The sequence below is a fragment of the Oncorhynchus mykiss genome, chromosome 19 (genome assembly GCF_057628025.1).
Source record: "Oncorhynchus mykiss isolate SJ-2025 chromosome 19, ASM5762802v1, whole genome shotgun sequence".
Lineage (NCBI taxonomy): Eukaryota > Metazoa > Chordata > Actinopteri > Salmoniformes > Salmonidae > Oncorhynchus > Oncorhynchus mykiss.
This window is the reverse complement of record NC_143040.1, coordinates 74,274,946-74,292,460: the sequence shown is the minus strand read 5'-3', so window position 1 is coordinate 74,292,460 and position 17,515 is coordinate 74,274,946. Positions and strand designations below refer to the sequence as shown.

Here is a 17,515-nt window from a genome sequence, read left to right as displayed (position 1 = left end):
TAGGGCCCGTCAGTATAGGGCCCATCAGTATAGGGCCCGTCAGTACAGGGCCCGTCATAAGTATAGGGCCCATCAGTATAGGGCCCATCAGTATAGGGCCCGTCAGTATAGGGCCCATCAGTATAGGGCCCATCAGTATAGGGCCCGTCATAAGTATAGGGCCCATCAGTATAGGGCCCGTCAGTATAGGGCCCATCAGTATAGGGCCCGTCAGTACAGGGCCCGTCATAAGTATAGGGCCCATCAGTATAGGGCCCATCAGTATAGGGCCCGTCAGTATAGGGCCCATCAGTATAGGGCCCATCAGTATAGGGCCCGTCATAAGTATAGGGCCCATCAGTATAGGGCCCATCAGTATAGGGCCCATCAGTATAGGGCCCGTCATAAGTATAGGGCCCATCAGTATAGGGCCCGTCAGTATAGGGCCCATCAGTATAGGGCCCGTCAGTATAGGGCCCATCAGTATAGGGCCCGTCAGTACAGGGCCCGTCATAAGTATAGGGCCCATCAGTATAGGGCCCATCAGTATAGGGCCCGTCAGTATAGGGCCCATCAGTATAGGGCCCATCAGTATAGGGCCCGTCATAAGTATAGGGCCCATCAGTATAGGGCCCGTCAGTATAGGGCCCATCAGTATAGGGCCCGTCAGTACAGGGCCCGTCATAAGTATAGGGCCCATCAGTATAGGGCCCATCAGTATAGGGCCCGTCAGTATAGGGCCCATCAGTAGAGGGCCCATCAGTATAGGGCCCGTCAGTATAGGGCCCGTCAGTATAGGGCCCGTCAGTATAGGGCCCATCAGTATAGGGCCCGTCAGTATAGGGCCCATCAGTATAGGGCCCATCAGTATAGGGCCCATCAGTATAGGGCCCGTCAGTATAGGGCCCATCAGTATAGGGCCCATCAGTATAGGGCCCATCAGTATAGGGCCCGTCATAAGTATAGGGCCCATCAGTATAGGGCCCGTCAGTATAGGGCCCATCAGTATAGGGCCCGTCAGTATAGGGCCCATCAGTATAGGGCCCGTCAGTACAGGGCCCGTCATAAGTATAGGGCCCATCAGTATAGGGCCCGTCAGTATAGGGCCCGTCAGTATAGGAGCCGTCAGTATAGGGGCCGTCAGTATAGGGGCCGTCAGTATAGGGCCCGTCAGTATAGGGCCCGTCAGTATAGGGCCCATCAGTATAGGGCCCGTCAGTACAGGGCCTGTCATAAGTATAGGGCCCATCAGTATAGGGCCCGTCAGTATAGGGCCCATCAGTACAGGGCCCGTCATAAGTATAGGGCCCATCAGTATAGGGCCCGTCAGTATAGGGCCCGTCAGTATAGGGGCCGTCAGTATAGGGCCCGTCAGTATAGGCCCATCAGTATAGGGCCCATCAGTATAGGGCCCGTCATAAGTATAGGGCCCATCAGTATAGGGCCCGTCAGTATAGGGCCCATCAGTATAGGGCCCGTCAGTATAGGGCCCATCAGTATAGGGCCCGTCAGTACAGGGCCCGTCATAAGTATAGGGCCCATCAGTATAGGGCCCGTCAGTATAGGGCCCATCAGTATAGGGCCCGTCAGTATAGGGCCCATCAGTATAGGGCCCATCTTAAAGAGAACAATTACCATTTCAAATAGAGGATGAGGTGATTGATCGAGACAGCTACCCCAGAAGACCTGTTTTCTGACATTGTTTTTCATTGTTGCTGACCCTACATGTGGATATGCCGAGAAGTCTTTTGGAAGTTCAGAGGTCATGAGATCCTCGGACGTCACAGGACCCCACTGTTTAAAGACAGTTATTTCATAGACCTTCAACACACACACACACACACACACACACACCCCGCCATGGCTCGTGTGTAGAGAGAAACATATCGGCAAGACAGACAGATAAACAGAGAGAGAGAGATTTAATTCCTTATGGGTAAGATACAATTTTAAATATATTTTCTTCCAAAATGGTAATCCGGAAATGGCTACTGTACAGAACTTTAAACATATTTACTACAAAAAAACTGTACCATGCAATATTAAAACTATAGCTTGAACATTTTTTTAAAATATAAAACATACAGTTGAAGTCAGAACTTTACATACACCTAAGACAAATACATTGAAACTTTTTTTTCACAATTCCTGACATTTAATCCTAGTAATAATTCCCTGTTTTAGGTCAGTTAGGATCACCACTTTATTTTAAGAATGTGAAATGTCAGAATAATAGTAGAGGGATGTTAAGGTTTTCTTCCTCCTCCTCTGAAGAGGAGGTGTAGCAGGGACCAAAATGCAGCGTGGTTATCTTCACACATCTTTCATAAAGATAAACACGAACAATACAAAACAACAACCGTAACGTGAAAACCTAAACAGCCTATTCTGGTGCAAACTAACACAGAGACAGGAACAATCACCCACAAAACACTCAAAGAATATGGCTGCCTAAATATGGTTCCCAATCAGAGACAACGATAAACACCTGCCTCTGATTGAGAACCACTCCAGGCAGCCATAGACTATTCTAGACAACCCCACTATACCACAATCCCATAACCTACAAAAAACCCTGGACAAAACACACCACATAATAAACCCATGTCACACCCTGGCCTGACCAAAATAATAAAGAAAACACAAAACACTAAGATCAGGGCGTGACAAGGGAATGATTTATTTAAACTTTTATTTCTTTCATCACATTCCCAGTGGGTCAGAAGTTTACATACAATCAATTAGTATTTGGTAGCATTGTGAACGCCACTCCAATACCTTGACTTTGTTGTCTTTAAGCCATTTTGCCACAACTTTGGAAGTATGCTTGGGGGTCATTGTCCATTTGGAAGACCCATTTGCAACCAAGCTTTAACTTCCTGACTAATGTCTTGAGATGTTGCTTCAATATATCCACACAATTTTCTGCAAGCCTAACAGTTTCTCCCCTCCACGGGTGGAGACAGAATATCCTGTAAGGAACACAGTGGTCCAGCTTGTCTGTCGATAGCTCCTCTTATCATTTGTTTCCCACATGCACCCTGCTTACATACTAAAAAGGAACAAAAGGCCCTTGTTCTAATTCTGACTAAAACTACACATAGTTTTATGACTCTAATAAATTTCATACAATTATATGGTTTCAGAGTGGAATTATTTAATCATTATCTTTAAACATATAAATTATTTTATCAGATTGATTTGCACTTTTCGCACCAAAGTACCTTCATCTCTCGAAGACAGAACGCGTCTCCACATTTTTTGTATTTTATTAATTATGAAATTGTTGTTGAATAAGAAACCACGTCACATCTTAATTTGTGTGTTTGATTAAGAGGGAAACAGAGAGAGAGATCTGCCTTAACAAATGACACCATAACAAAATAGTCAGGCGGAGTGACCAGCAATGATCAACCAGCGTTTTTAATATTAAAAAAAACTATTCAATTATGCTAAAGTCTCAAAAATGCAGAGAGTCTATAAAATAAAAAACGCATTTCAGCAAAATGTTAAACGCGTTCCATTTATTTAACAGAAGTTGTAGTTAACAGTCATTCAAAATGAAGATTTGTCCAGTGAAACGTGAATAATATTTATTACACTGTACCTTATAACTTCTTCAATTTTAATATTTTACTCTTATTTGCTTGAAATAACAGTGTGAAAACCTTATATATATTTTTTTTATTCATGGTCGCACCGAATTATTCTTTTTTTAGGTTAATTTAACAATCACATTAAATGAATAAAAGGTAACACTCAAGCGAACATAAAAATAGTTTAAAAATACATTGTTTTTCATTTTCATGTTTCACTTTAAAACCTTATACTTCATTGACCCTTCAAGAAAGTACTGAGTAAAAGGTCTGAATACTTATGTAAACGTGATTTCAGTTTTCTATTTTTAATAAATTGGAAAAATAAAATCTAAATACCTCTTCTTACTTTGTCATTATGGGGAATTGTGTGTAGATTTGATGAGGGACATTTTTTGGGGGATCCATTTTAGAATAAGGCTGTAACGTAACAAAATGGGGGAAAAGTCAAGGGGTCTGAATACATTCCAAATGTACTGTAGATGTGTGTGTGTGCCAGCGTGGGTGTCCGTCCTACTGTCCTTCCAGTCCTCCTCCTATTTCCCCCCTGCAGTAAGTCCAGTCCTCTTCCTATTTCCCCCCTGCAGTAAGTCCAGTCCTCCTATTCCCCCCCTGCAGTAAGTCCAGTCCTCCTCCTATTTCCCCCCTGCAGTAAGTCCAGTCCTCCTCCTATTTCCCCCCTGCAGTAAGTCCAGTCCTCCTCCTATTTCCCCCCTGCAGTAAGTCCAGTCCTCCTATTTCCCCCCTACAGTAAGTCCAGTCCTCCTATATCCCCCCCTGCAGTAAGTCCAGTCCTCCTATTTACCCCCTGCAGTAAGTCCAGTCCTCCTCCTATTTCCCCCCGGCAGTAAGTCCAGTCCTCCTCCTATTTCCCCCCTGCAGTAAGTCCAGTCCTCCTATTTCCCCCCTGCAGTAAGTCCTCCTATTTCCCTCCTGCAGTAAGTCCTCCTATTTCCCCTCTGCAGTAAGTCCAGTCCTCCTCCTATTTCCCCCCTGCAATAAGTCCTCAACCTATTTCCCCCCTGCAATAAGTCCTCCTATTTCCCCCCTGCAATAAGTCCTCAACCTATTTCCCTCCTGCAATAAGTCCTCAACCTATTTCCCCCCTGCAATAAGTCCTCAACCTATTTCCCCCCTGCAGTAAGTCCAGTCCTCCTCCTATATTCCCCCCTGCAGTAAGTCCAGTCCTCCTCCTATTTTCCCCTCTGCAGTAAGTCCAGTCCTCCTCCTATTTTCCCCCCTGCAGTAAGTCCAGTCTGTACTCTATCAGGGTAAAGTTGGTGATTTTGGCGATGGGCTCAGGGATGACGAACTCTCTGACCCGTGTGTAGCCCACGTTCTCATACAGCCTCTGTGCATCAGTCTGCACTACAGACGTGTAGAGGACGACCGCAGGGAAGCCCCTCTCCCTGCTGAAGTCTGCCACTGTCCTGCTGAGGGCCTTGGCGATGCCCATCCCCCGGTGTGTACGACGTACAGACAACCTCTTCAGCTCCATGCAGCCTGGTTCCCTCTCCGCGGGCAGGCAGGCCACCGTTGCCACCACCCGGCCGTCGCTCTCAGCCACCCAGAAACACGAGTCCTTGTTCTCCAGGTAGGTCTCCTGGATGCGGTCGAGGTCCTTCCTCAGGGAGGTGTCGATGTAGCTGTTGAAGAGGTAGCCCACCAGCTGCTTGGCCCCGGCCAGGAGGAGAGTGACCCCTACTACAGGTAGCAGGACGGACTTGGAGCTGGCCAGCAGGGCGCAGAACGTGACCATCAGGATCATCTGGGTCAGGGGCTGTTTGAGGAGGTGCATGAAGGAGGAGGGGACGTGCTCGCTCATCCCCATGGTGAAGATCTCCTTCACGATCTCCTTGTCATCTTCCTGGTATCTTCGGATAGTGATGTCAGCAGCCATGGCACTGGTCTGTAGGGTTGGGCCGATATGATTAAATTCAATATCGTGATATTTGACATTGATGATATAGTGATGTGCAAGATGATATATCAGGAATTAAAAAAATATACTTATTTGAACTTTACAAATCCAAAACGGTGCAGTTTATCAGTTTCAGGCTGTATCAATGTCAAAGGAAGTCTAAATTAATTCACTAGGCAAAGCCTTGTTTTTTCACCTTACGAAGATTACTTAAATGACAGGGCGACTATTATATCATAAATAAGCAAAATAATTACAGTCTGGAATGATTTAGTCATTAATGGTGCAAAACAATTATATTGCACATCATGAGGAGCATATCATAGAAGAGGTCTCCCCAAATATCAGCCAACCTGTGTAGTGTCTGCCCTTCAATAACCTACTGGTCTGTCTAGTGTCTGTAGTGACAACACAGTAAGAGCCGACAGTCTCCTTAAATCCTACCGTTCAACCCACAAACATGGTAGTCAGTCACACCCCACCGGACTTCAACCCAAACATGGTAGTCAGTCACACCCCACCAGAGTTCAACCCAAACATAGTAGTCAGTCACACGCCACCAGAGTTCAACCCAAACATGGTAGTCAGTCACACCCCACCAGAGTTCAACCCAAACATGGTAGTCAGTCACACCCCACCAGAGTTCAACCCAAACATGGTAGTCAGTCACACCCCACCAGAGTTCAACCCAAACATAGTAGTCAGTCACACCCCACCAGAGTTCAACCCAAACATAGTAGTCAGTCACACGCCACCAGAGTTCAACCCAAACATGGTAGTCAGTCACACCCCACCAGAGTTCAACCCAAACATGGTAGTCAGTCACACCCCACCAGAGTTCAACCCAAACATGGTAGTCAGTCACACCCCACCAGAGTTCAACCCAAACATGGTAGTCAGTCACACCCCACCAGAGTTCAACCCAAACATGGTAGTCAGTCACACCCCACCAGAGTTCAACCCAAACATGGTAGTCAGTCACACCCCACCAGAGTTCAACCCAAACATGGTAGTCAGTCACACCCCACCAGAGTTCAACCCAAACATGGTAGTCAGTCACACCCCACCAGAGTCTACTCTGGCACCCCGTCTATCATCCATAAACTCAGACACTGGTCTGCCCTGCAATACATACAGAGACAACAGTGAGAGTTGACAGTCTAGTAGTCTACACACTACGAACCATATAAATATCATCTAACAGGCCTCTCCATTCAAATCACTGATGGTATAATGGGTGGACTGGCAGCCATAGTGAGTGCATTAGTTTAGCAGTCAAATTGCCAGGGTTAAAAGGTTAAGCCCTTTATATAGAGTATTTGTCTATGCTACAATTTGTCTTGCTTCTGATATGTACTTTCAGCAACACCCGTGTATTTACATACAGTGCATTCGGAAAGTATTCAGACCCCTTGACTTTTTCTACATTTTGTTACGTCACAGCCTTATTCTAAAATGGATTAAATAGTTCTTTTTTTTATGACTCTACAAGCTTGGCACACCTGTATTTGGTGAGTTTCTCCCCATTCTTCTCTGCAGATCCTCTCAAGCTCTGTCAGGTTGGATGGGGAGTGTTGCAGCACAGCTATTTTCAGGTCTCTCCAGAGATGTTCGATCGGGTTCAAGTCCGAGCTCTGGCTGGGTCACTCAAAGACATTCAGAGACTTGTCCAGAAGCCACTCCTGCGTTGTCTTGGCTGTGTGCTTAGGATCGTTGTCCTGTTGGAAGGTGAACCTTCACCCCAGTCTGAAGTCCTGAGCGTTCTGTACTCGTCTCTGTACTTTGCGCCGTTAATCTTTCCCCTCGATCCTGACTGGTCTCCCAGTCCCTGCCGCTGGAAAACATCCCCACAGCATGATGCTGCCACCACCATGCTTCACCGTAGGGATGGTGCCACCACCATGCTTCACCGTAGGGATGGTACCACCACCATGCTTCACTGTAGGGATGGTACCACCACCATGCTTCACCGTAGGGATGCTGCCACCACCATGCTTCATCGTAGGGATGGTACCACCACCATGCTTCACCGTAGGGATGGTACCACCACCATGCTTCACCGTAGGGATGGTGCCACCACCATGCTTCACCGTAGGGATGGTACCACCACCATGCTTCACCGTAGGGATGGTACCACCACCATGCTTCACCGTAGGGATGGTGCCACCACCATGCTTCACCGTAGGGATGGTACCACCACCATGCTTCACCGTAGGGATGGTGCCACCACCATGCTTCACCGTGGGGATGGTACCACCACCATGCTTCACCGTAGGGATGGTACCACCACCATGCTTCACCGTAGGGATGGTGCCACCACCATGCTTCACCGTAGGGATGGTGCCACCACCATGCTTCACCGTAGGGATGCTGCCACCACCATGCTTCACCGTAGGGATGGTACCACCACCATGCTTCACCGTAGGGATGCTGCCAGGTTTCCTCCAGACGTGATGCTTGGCATTCAATCCAAAGAAATCTTGGTTTAATCAGACCAGAGAATCTGGTTTCTCATGGTCAGAGTCCATTAGGTGCAATTTTGGCAAACTCCAAGCGGGCTGTCATGTGACTTTTACTGAGGAGTGGCCACTACCATAAAGGCCAGACGGAAGCCACTCAGTAAACCGGTACCCCCTGTATAGAGCCTCGCTATTGTTATTTTACTGCTGCTCTTTAATTATTTTTTACTTTTATTTCTTTTTTCTTAAAACTGCATTGTTGGTTAAGGGCCTGTAAGTAAGCATTTCACTCTAAGGTCTACACCTGTTGTATTCGGGGCATGTGACAAATTGTTTGATTTGATAGGTGGGGTGCTGCAGAGATGGTTGTCCTTCTCTCTGGAGTTCTGTCAGAGGGATTGTGGGTCACCTCCCTGACCAAGGCCCTTCCCCCCGATTTCTCAGTTTGGCCAGGCGGCCAGCTCTTGGTTATTCCAAACTTCTTCCATTTAAGAATGATGGAGTCCACTGTGTTCTAGGGGACCTTCAATACTGCAGACATTTCTCTGGTACTCATGGCTTTGGTACTCATGGCTTGGTTTTTGCTGACATGCACTGTCAAATGTGGGAACCTATATAGAGGTGTGTGTCTTTCCAAATCATGTCCAATCATTTGAATTTACCACAGGTGGACTCCAATCAAGTTGTAGAAACATCTCAAAGATGATCAATGGAAACAAGATGCACCTGAACTCAGTTTCGAGTCTCACAGCAAAGAGTCTGAATACCTATGTAAATAACGTATTTCTGTTTTAGTTTTTTTTTTTGACATTTGCAAACATTTCTAAAAACCTGTTTCGCTTTGTCATTATGGGGTATAGTGTGTAGATTGATGAGGAATTTGTATTCATTTAATCCATTTTAGAATAAGGCTGTAGAGTAACAAAATGTGGAAAAAGGGAAGGGGTCTGAATACTTTCTGAATGCATTGTGTTGCTTTCAATTGTACTGGGTTGCAGTACAAAAACCGTCCCTGAGAAGCCACAAGTTAAATACAATTCCATGTCAACTTACTGTGCCAGTGGGCAGGACGGTGGTTATTATGACAGGGGGGAATTTGAGACAAAATATCTAAAAGGTTTGTATTATTAAACAGACTTTCCAAATGTGAAAAGGAATTGTATTTAACTTGTGGATTCCCAGGTACTGTTTTTGTGCAACCAAATACTGTTGAAAACAACGCTAGTGTACACTGAGTGTACAAAACATTAGGAACACTTTAGTAATATTGAGTTGCCCCCCTTTTTTGCCCTCAGAACAGCCTCAATTCGTCGGGACATGGACTCTACAAAGGTGTCAAAAGCATTCCACAGGGATGCTGGTCCATGTGGACTCTACAAGGTGTCGAAAGCATTCCACAGGGATGCTGGTCCATGTTGACTACAACCACAGTTGTGTCAAGTTGTCTGGATGTCTTTTGAGTGGTGGACCATTCTTGATACACACGGGATGCTGTTGAGCGTAAACAACCCAGCAGCGTTGCAGTTCTTGACACACTCAAACCTGGTGTGCCTGGTGTCGTGTAAAAAAAAATCTTCCCAGCGTGAAATAGCTCCTACTCGTTATGATGGTGGTGTGATTGTGACATAATTTGTTGTACTTTTTTAAAAATGTATTTGTCACGATCGTCGTTAAGAGGAGACCAACGTGCAGCGTGATTAGAATACGTTCTTCTTTTATTGAAGGACGAACAGCTCAACAAAACGAACGTAACGCTATGCCCAACGAGACAATAACACAAACCACAATACAAAACAGGCTACCTAATCAGAGACAACGACAAACACCTGCCCCTGATTGAGAACCATATCAGGCCAAAACACATAGAAACAGACAAACTAGACATCCAACATAGAATGCCCACTCATATCACACCCTGACCAAACAAAACATAGAAACAAACAATGCAAATAATGGTCAGAGTGTGACAGTATTATTATTATTTTAACCAGGAAGGGCTCATTGAGATTTAGAATCTATTTTTCAATAGATTGTCCTGGCCGAGATAGGCAGCACCAAGTCATTACAAAAATTACAGACAAACAACATGAAAAACTACAAGTAATCTAGTAAAAACCATAGAATTCACAAGAGTATAACAAAATCAAAAACAGCAAATTAAACATTGACAGGTCAGGGAATCAGTCTCAAAATCCTTCATCAGTGATTTAAAAACACCAATCGGGACAAGTTCTTCCAGTTTAAAAGTATTTTGTAAGGTGTTCCAAGACGATGGCGCAGAGGACATAAAAGCCCTTTTACCAAATTCAGTTGGGACATTTGGAACAGTTAGCAGGATAAAGTCCAGCGAACGAAGAGAGTACCCACCACATTTCTGAACAATAAAAATGCCCAAATAAAAAGGTAATAAACCCAAAATGGCTTTGTAAATACAAGTATACCAGTGACTGAGCCTACGAGTGACTAGAGAAGGCCAGCCAACCCTGGTATACAAAGTGGTGCGTAAGGGTTTTGCAGTTTAAAATAAATCTCAAAGTGCCATGGTAAAGAGTGTCAATTGATCTCAAACACTGAGCGGAAGTATTCCTATATAAAATATCCCCATAGTCTAGTAACGGCATAAATGTAGACGATACTAGCCTCCTTCTGGCTTCAAAAGAAAAACAGGCCTCATTCCTAAAATAAAATCCCAATTTCAGCTTCAATTTTTTTGTAAATTGTTGAATATGCAATTTAAAAGAGAGGCCGTCAATAAATACATTTTTTTTTTTTTTTTTTTTACAAACAAATAAACAAACAAACGAGGAATAGTCACATGCAAACCATTTACATTGCCAGGAATCCTAAACAAAAAAATCATATTCATTAATAAAACAAGTTTTAATTTCCTTTTTGTAGTTGATGTTTTCCATTATGTTTAAATTCATTTTCAAAGTGAAAAAAAGTTAGGTTTTGAATTAGACCATTTGAGTTTGTGAATATGAAATGGATCTAATATTATTAGCAGTTGAATTCAATATACTACATCGTTATCAATGTCAGAATTCCTAAAATAAACATATCAAAACCATTAAATAGTACAACCTGCCCTGTTTCCTTTCTAACAAAGACCTGTATGTCAATCACAAAAATGACACTATAAATACAGGTAAAAAACTAATGAAAAATGGTCTCCTTCTCCATTCCACAGAAATCACAATTACAGTCAATATTCAGCTTGAAATCTTTCCAAAACATGTTTCACAGGATAAATATGTAACATTTTTAAATTAAACTTCCTTTACCTTGTTACCGTGGAAACTTCCTTTACTGATACAATATTTGCTTAATCCCCATTATATATCACCATAGATATTCAACCAAAATAATCTTGCTGGGGGAAGTGTAGTATCACTAACAATACTCCTAATCTGTTTATTACTACATGTATCTTTGAGATTGTTAATATTGCCAATTCGTATATTATCATGTAAATCAAATGTTACTTACATCAACCACAGAGGAATTTAAAAAATAACTTGGAATTGCATCAAAAACAATTGCATATTCTTTCGGGTTTATTGGAATTCTAAATGTATCAAAAAATTCCCCATATGAGAGTAGATATCCATCCTCATTCAGTAACTGACCAACCAAAATAATTGTATTCTCACATCAGTAAAAATAATAATAATTAAAAAAAAAGAGAGACTATACAAATTGGATATCTTTGTTGTTCCATAGAAAGTATCTGTGAGGGGGAAACTTATGTTTATACGCTAACATCCAAGCTAAAAGTGCCTGCTTATGGAATTTGGCCAATTTTACTGGGATTTTATCAACATCAAAATTACACCGAAGCAGAAATTCTAAACACCAACAGTCAAATAAATACTTAGGGAAGACATTCCAAATACTGTTCTGGTTGAAATATACTTCAGAATCCAATTTATTTTATAAGTATTATTTCAACCTCAAAACCTCCTTGTTCTTGGGTATAACTGAGAATATATTTCTGTAGATAGGGAGGATTGCTCCTCCAAATACAATTATGAAAAATCTTATCTAAGTCCTTTTTACAATTTTAGGGGGGTAAGTCAAGTGATAACGAGACATAAAACGATCTGGATAACCCTTCAATTTTGGACAACTTGGGAACATTTTCACACCTGGAATTTTTACAGCATGATGTCACATTCAGAACACACACAGACACACACACACACACAAAATAGGAAGTACTTCACACCGGGAAGATTTTAACATGACACCTACTACCATACCCCGTTCAAAGGCACTTAAATATTTTGTATTGCACATTCACTCTATGAATGGCACGTTGCAACCCAGTTGCACAAATACACAATCAATGTTTCTCAAAATACATATTACCGTGCTGAGCACAGGATGGTCGGGGTCCAAATCAAACTATGAGAACCGGAGCACGGAGGGTACTTCTCAAATGCATAGTCCCTTTTTAAATATTTTGAAGCATACATCGACGCAAGCTTCAGCCTAAAGTATGCAAATAAATATGACGCAAACACGTAAAAAATTATGCAAATATATTGAAATCAATGGCGGACATTTTTTGAGCTGAAAGCGAGAGTAAATGTTGCCTATTCACATCTATGTTGCTTGACTACAATATTGTATCTTGATACTTTAATAAATACATGCTGTGTTAATTTTGGCCTGTTTACCTGTTTACCTGTATATCGCAAGCCCATTATAACTCAATAGGGCTAACTGGCTAAGTAACGTTGTCAGACAAGATGGCCACGAATCATTTGTACCTCCAAGATGATGGCAACGGGGTTTCCCCCAAGGGCATAAGGCGAGGGTGTGTCTTAAGCACTCTTTCTTTAATTCAATTCAAGGGGCTTTATTGGCATGGTAAACATGTTAACGTGAGGTAATATGCAAAAGTGAAATAAACAAAAATGAACAGTAAACATTACACTCACAGAAGTTCCAAAGGAAAAAAGACATTACAAATGTAATATTGTGTATATATATATATATATACAGCATTGTACAAATGTGTCTCTAACCTGTCTCCTCCCCTTCATCTACACTGATTGAAGTGATCATAGCGCTCACCTGGTCAATCTGTCGGGGAAAGAACACGTGTTCCTAGTGTTTTATACATCCGCGTTGGTAAAAGCACCTCGCTGTCCCGTCACCTGACTGCAGTGTCAGTGTCCTGTCGGTTATCCGATTAAGATGGGACATCAAACCATAGATCATCCCTTAAACTATAATTAAAAAAAAAAAAGTTTTTTGACACATAGCTGTATTATTTATCAAATAATTGATATAAACTAAAATAGTTTATCCCGATTAGCAAATAGCACGTGACTCTACTGAAAAGCTACATTTATGAATGGTTAGCTAACCCGTCAAATGATATCTTGGCCATCAAAATATTAATATTTCTGCTGTAATGAAAACGATGTTTGTAATAGATAGCCCACCTGATTTAGTTATGTCTCAGAGAAATATAATCCAACTTGACACAACTAGCAGATTTGTGTTAGTGGTCCTAATTTCCGTTTTTTTGCAGAGGTGGGAGGGATTTAAGGTATAGCTTGCTTCCAATTGGCTGAAAGAAAGACCTTAGATTCATAGCTGATACATTCTAAAGTTTATTTTAGCACAATTCTAAAAACATTTTTTAGAAAGAAACAAGGCCAATGTAGAAATACAGAAAGGTAAAACACGGGGCAGTTTAACACGTGAAAAAGTATCTTGATAAAAAAATGTTTCTAGAAAGACAAGCATTTCGCTGCACCTATAACATCTGCAAATCTTTGTATGCGAACAATAAACTTTGATTTGATTTCCACAAGCCACAATAAAGAAATGGTCTGAAGTTCAAACACTTAAAAAGACACCCCTTATCCCCTTAGCCCTCAAATTAAGTGGACACTTCTGATGATGTATCATGACGTCTGACGAGTTTACACTTGCAGGGGGAGGGAGGAATGGGTTTTAAATGGACCGTCCTTGCCCGGAAATTCGTCACTCGACATCCCGCCATGATTGTGTTTTCAGCCACTGGTAGCTTGTGGGTACTTCATATGCGCTACAATCAATTATGAGTGCATGTCTACTTATATTAAATATCACTTCATAAGCGCTACAATCAATTATGAGTGCATGTCTACTTATATTAAATATATAATTATTAATATATGCATACTGTATGATAGCTAGCCAACCAACGTCACCCTGCCTAGCTGGAACTTCTGAAGGGAAATGTTTTATTTCTACAATTTCCGAAAGATAACCAAACAAAAACATATTTACTTTTTTACGTAGTAGCACAATTTCGAAATGATTTGCATTCGTTTTTATTTACACTTGTATGTTGACTTCATCATTGATGTTGTTTTTAAGTTTTCGCAGACTTTTCTTAGCGGATGTTCAATCGTCACGAATTGAATTCTGGGGAGTTTCAGGCCCCGGAGTTGCTTTCCGGACCTTTTCAGTGAGCCGGCTCTTTTGGATCCCAAACGGCTCTTTAAAAAATATATGTTTTGTATTTTTTCAAGTCAAACAGTTTGCGATAGTTTGACTATGATTGGTGTTAAAACAATTCTAATTAAATTATTACATGAAATCATACCTTGACCACAATGTATTTAAAAATGCATTTGGTTTGTTATAAAAAAAATAATGCTATTAAACATGTGCATTTAAAACATAACTGTTTAATGTATATAAACAAAGTGCATATAAATCTGACCATTCAAAACTAATACAATCTGAACATAATAATAGAATATTGCACAATATCAAAGAAAAATACATAACAATGTGCAAAACTGCAGCATCCCAGTTAAAACATTCAACTGGTCCCTCTTTTCTCTCTCTTCTTTATTGCCATGTTATAACCAGCAGCACACAGCAACACTGACCATATTTTTATTTTATGAGAGATTTGCATTCAGAAATGCAAGCTGCCCGACTTTCAAGGGGCTGATGCGGTTTCTTCTCTCCGTAATTTGTCCCGTTTTCGAGAAGACCCTCTCAGAGTGAACGGATGTGGCCACTATGCAGAGTCTCCCTGTCGTGACTTTAGTAAGCCGTGAGGAGACAGAGGCCTTGTTCTTCCACCAGCTCAGAAGATCTGCAGATCTTTGGAGGAGGGGCTCCTCCAAACAGGATCGGACCTCCATTATGGCATCTGCTGAGGGATTCCTTCGTGCTGCATCCCCCAGTTGCTCTCTTGTCAAACAGCAGACGTTTGTGGCACTACTGCTGGTGCTTCTGCTCCATCTGATCCCTCTTCTTCCTGTTGCCCTGGTGCCTGAGCCAGCTGGCTGCTGGGGCTGTCCCTCCCTGCTGCTGAGGATATTCTTTGAAGAGCCTCGTCAATCGCTCTGGCGTCACTGAAGGCAAACTTCTTAAACCTGGGGTCAAGTGCAGCGGTTTCTGATGGCACGTGATTATATTCCATTCTGTGGAACTTTCTGTCCATTGATGAACATTGGGTGTCCATCAACTCTGCCGCATGTCCCGTGGTTACATTTGCTTCTCTCTGGCAGCTGGCTGTGAGTCGCTGCAGACCCTTACACAGGAGTATCATTTTTGTGGCTGTCACATAGCTGAAAAGAGAGAACAGTAACTTATTAGTTCAGGTTCATATTTTGTCTACTGATACTACATTCTCATCTACTGCTCATATACATATATACTACTGGATTAAATAATGATGTAGTAATAACTGCTTACTGTACCTCTCTCCACTGATCTCCATAGTGACCTGCTCAAAGGGTTCCAAGACTCCTCCTCCACCACCTCCCATTCCTCTTGGGTCAGAGCATCAACAGGTGAATTGACAATGGCCAGGGTAGAGATGATGGCATCCTTTGACTCAAGAAACCACTTCAACATATTCGATGTTGAATTGCACCTTGTAGTGCAGTCTTGTTGATGCCTCAGCTCAGGCATCCCCATCTGGCGTTGTGTCGACTTTAGCTTTTCAGCACCTACTGTGCTCCTGTGGAAGTATTCCACAGCTGATTTCACTTTGTCCACAGTGGACTTCATCACCCTCAGAGCATCTCTTACAATCAGGATGATTGTGTTGGCAAGACATGGATGATGGTTCCATTTTAAAATGTTCATGGCTTTGGTTATGTTAGCTGCATTGTCGCTAACACAACCGACCACTTTTTCATCTACTTGCCATTCTCTGGCCACTCAACAGTTCCTCTGCCAAGTTCTCTGAGGTGTGTCTGTCGCTGAACTCAAAGCAGTCTAGAAGACAGCTAAACATCGAAAAATCTTCAATGAAGTGACACGTAACTGACGTGTAAGAAGTGGTTACCCTTGATGTCCAGCAGTCAGTGGTAAGGCAAACTGCAGTAACTTTTTGGACTCTTTCCCACACTGAAGCCTGTGTGCTCTCATGCAGTTGTGGAATAAGTTATTTTGAAAGGGTTTTCTTGCTTGGAATTGTGTACATTGGATTTAGACTTTGCTATAATTTCTAAAAACCTCTGTCCTCCACGATAAAAAATGGCTGGAAATCGGTGGCAATCATTTTAGCCAATGCAATATTAATTTAGCCTTGTTTTGCTACAGACATAGACTTTGGCATAAACTGGTCCATAGAAGACTGCGTTGCTGTGGGTCGTGGAGTAGGCCTACTTGACTGAGTGGATACATCTCCACGTGTGGAGGTGCTGGCTCCACCACTATCACTAGCAGGCCCGCTAGTTTCTTGAAGATCCGCTACAGATATCTTCGCAGTTGGGTGCACAGTTCTCATATAACGGTGTAGGTTGTGCATTGAACCGGCTTGAAATGAGATTTTGTTTTGGAAAATTCTACACTGTGCTCAAACATTGTCTACATTATTAAAATGCATCCAAATGCTACTGTGCTTCCACTCATTTTCCAGCTGTTGTTTTCACAGCTGTCCTTCCTCTCTCTCTCCTCGGTTGCTAAGTGTGTGACTGAGTGAGTTGGCTCGGCCCTCCCTCACACAGCTGCCCTTCCTCTCTCTCCTCGGTTGCTAAGTGTGTGACTGTGAGTGAGTTGGCTCGGCCCTCCCTCACACAGCTGTCCTTCCTCTCTCTCCTCGGTTGCTAAGTGTGTGACTGAGTGAGTTGGCTCGGCCCTCCCTCACACAGCTGTCCTTCCTCTCTCTCTCCTCGGTTGCTAAGTGTGTGACTGAGTGAGTTGGCTCGGCCCTCCCTCACACAGCTGTCCTTCCTCTCTCTCTCCTCGGTTGCTAAGTGTGTGACTGAGTGAGTTGGCTCCGCCCTCCCTCACACATATTTGGTTCATTGGTTGACACTGCGTGTCTGATTGACAGGAACAACAGGTGCGGCTGTTAGTCTGAGCAGACAGTCAAAACGAATGTGTGCGCTTGAGCAATTAGGCCTATATTATTATTTTAAAAAAAATTGTTCTTTGAATTAATTCTATTCATTTAAATGTTTTGATTATTCAAATCTTAATTTTTGTATATTTTTATAAATAGATTTGACTCTGACTTTGATATGCGAGCTGGCTCCAAACATTCACCTACAAGAGCCGGCTCTTAGAACCGACTCATTTGCAAA

General features: G+C 42.7%; 1 protein-coding gene across 7 annotated transcripts; it reads right to left on the bottom strand.

The window, feature by feature from the left end:
• Positions 1–2,635: 2,635 nt before the first annotated feature.
• Positions 2,636–13,502, bottom strand: nat8 (N-acetyltransferase 8). Of its 7 annotated transcripts, none has more exons than XR_016489110.1 (4): positions 13,412–13,497; positions 13,038–13,192; positions 4,671–5,484; positions 2,636–4,586 (listed from the first exon to the last, which is right to left on the bottom strand). XR_016489110.1 is itself a non-coding variant. In XM_036955414.2 (3 exons), exon 3 carries the CDS (start codon positions 5,473–5,475, stop codon positions 4,804–4,806), a length of 672 nt encoding a protein of 223 aa, XP_036811309.2. In that variant the 5' UTR covers positions 5,476–5,484; positions 13,038–13,140; positions 13,412–13,499; the 3' UTR covers positions 2,636–4,803. The 7 variants fall into 7 exon arrangements, 5 of the variants coding, with proteins under 5 accessions (XP_036811309.2, XP_021430625.3, XP_036811310.2 ...); XR_016489111.1 differs by having other exon boundaries at positions 2,636–4,557; positions 4,700–5,484; XM_036955414.2 differs by having other exon boundaries at positions 2,636–5,484; positions 13,038–13,140; positions 13,412–13,499.
• Positions 13,503–17,515: the final 4,013 nt, after the last annotated feature.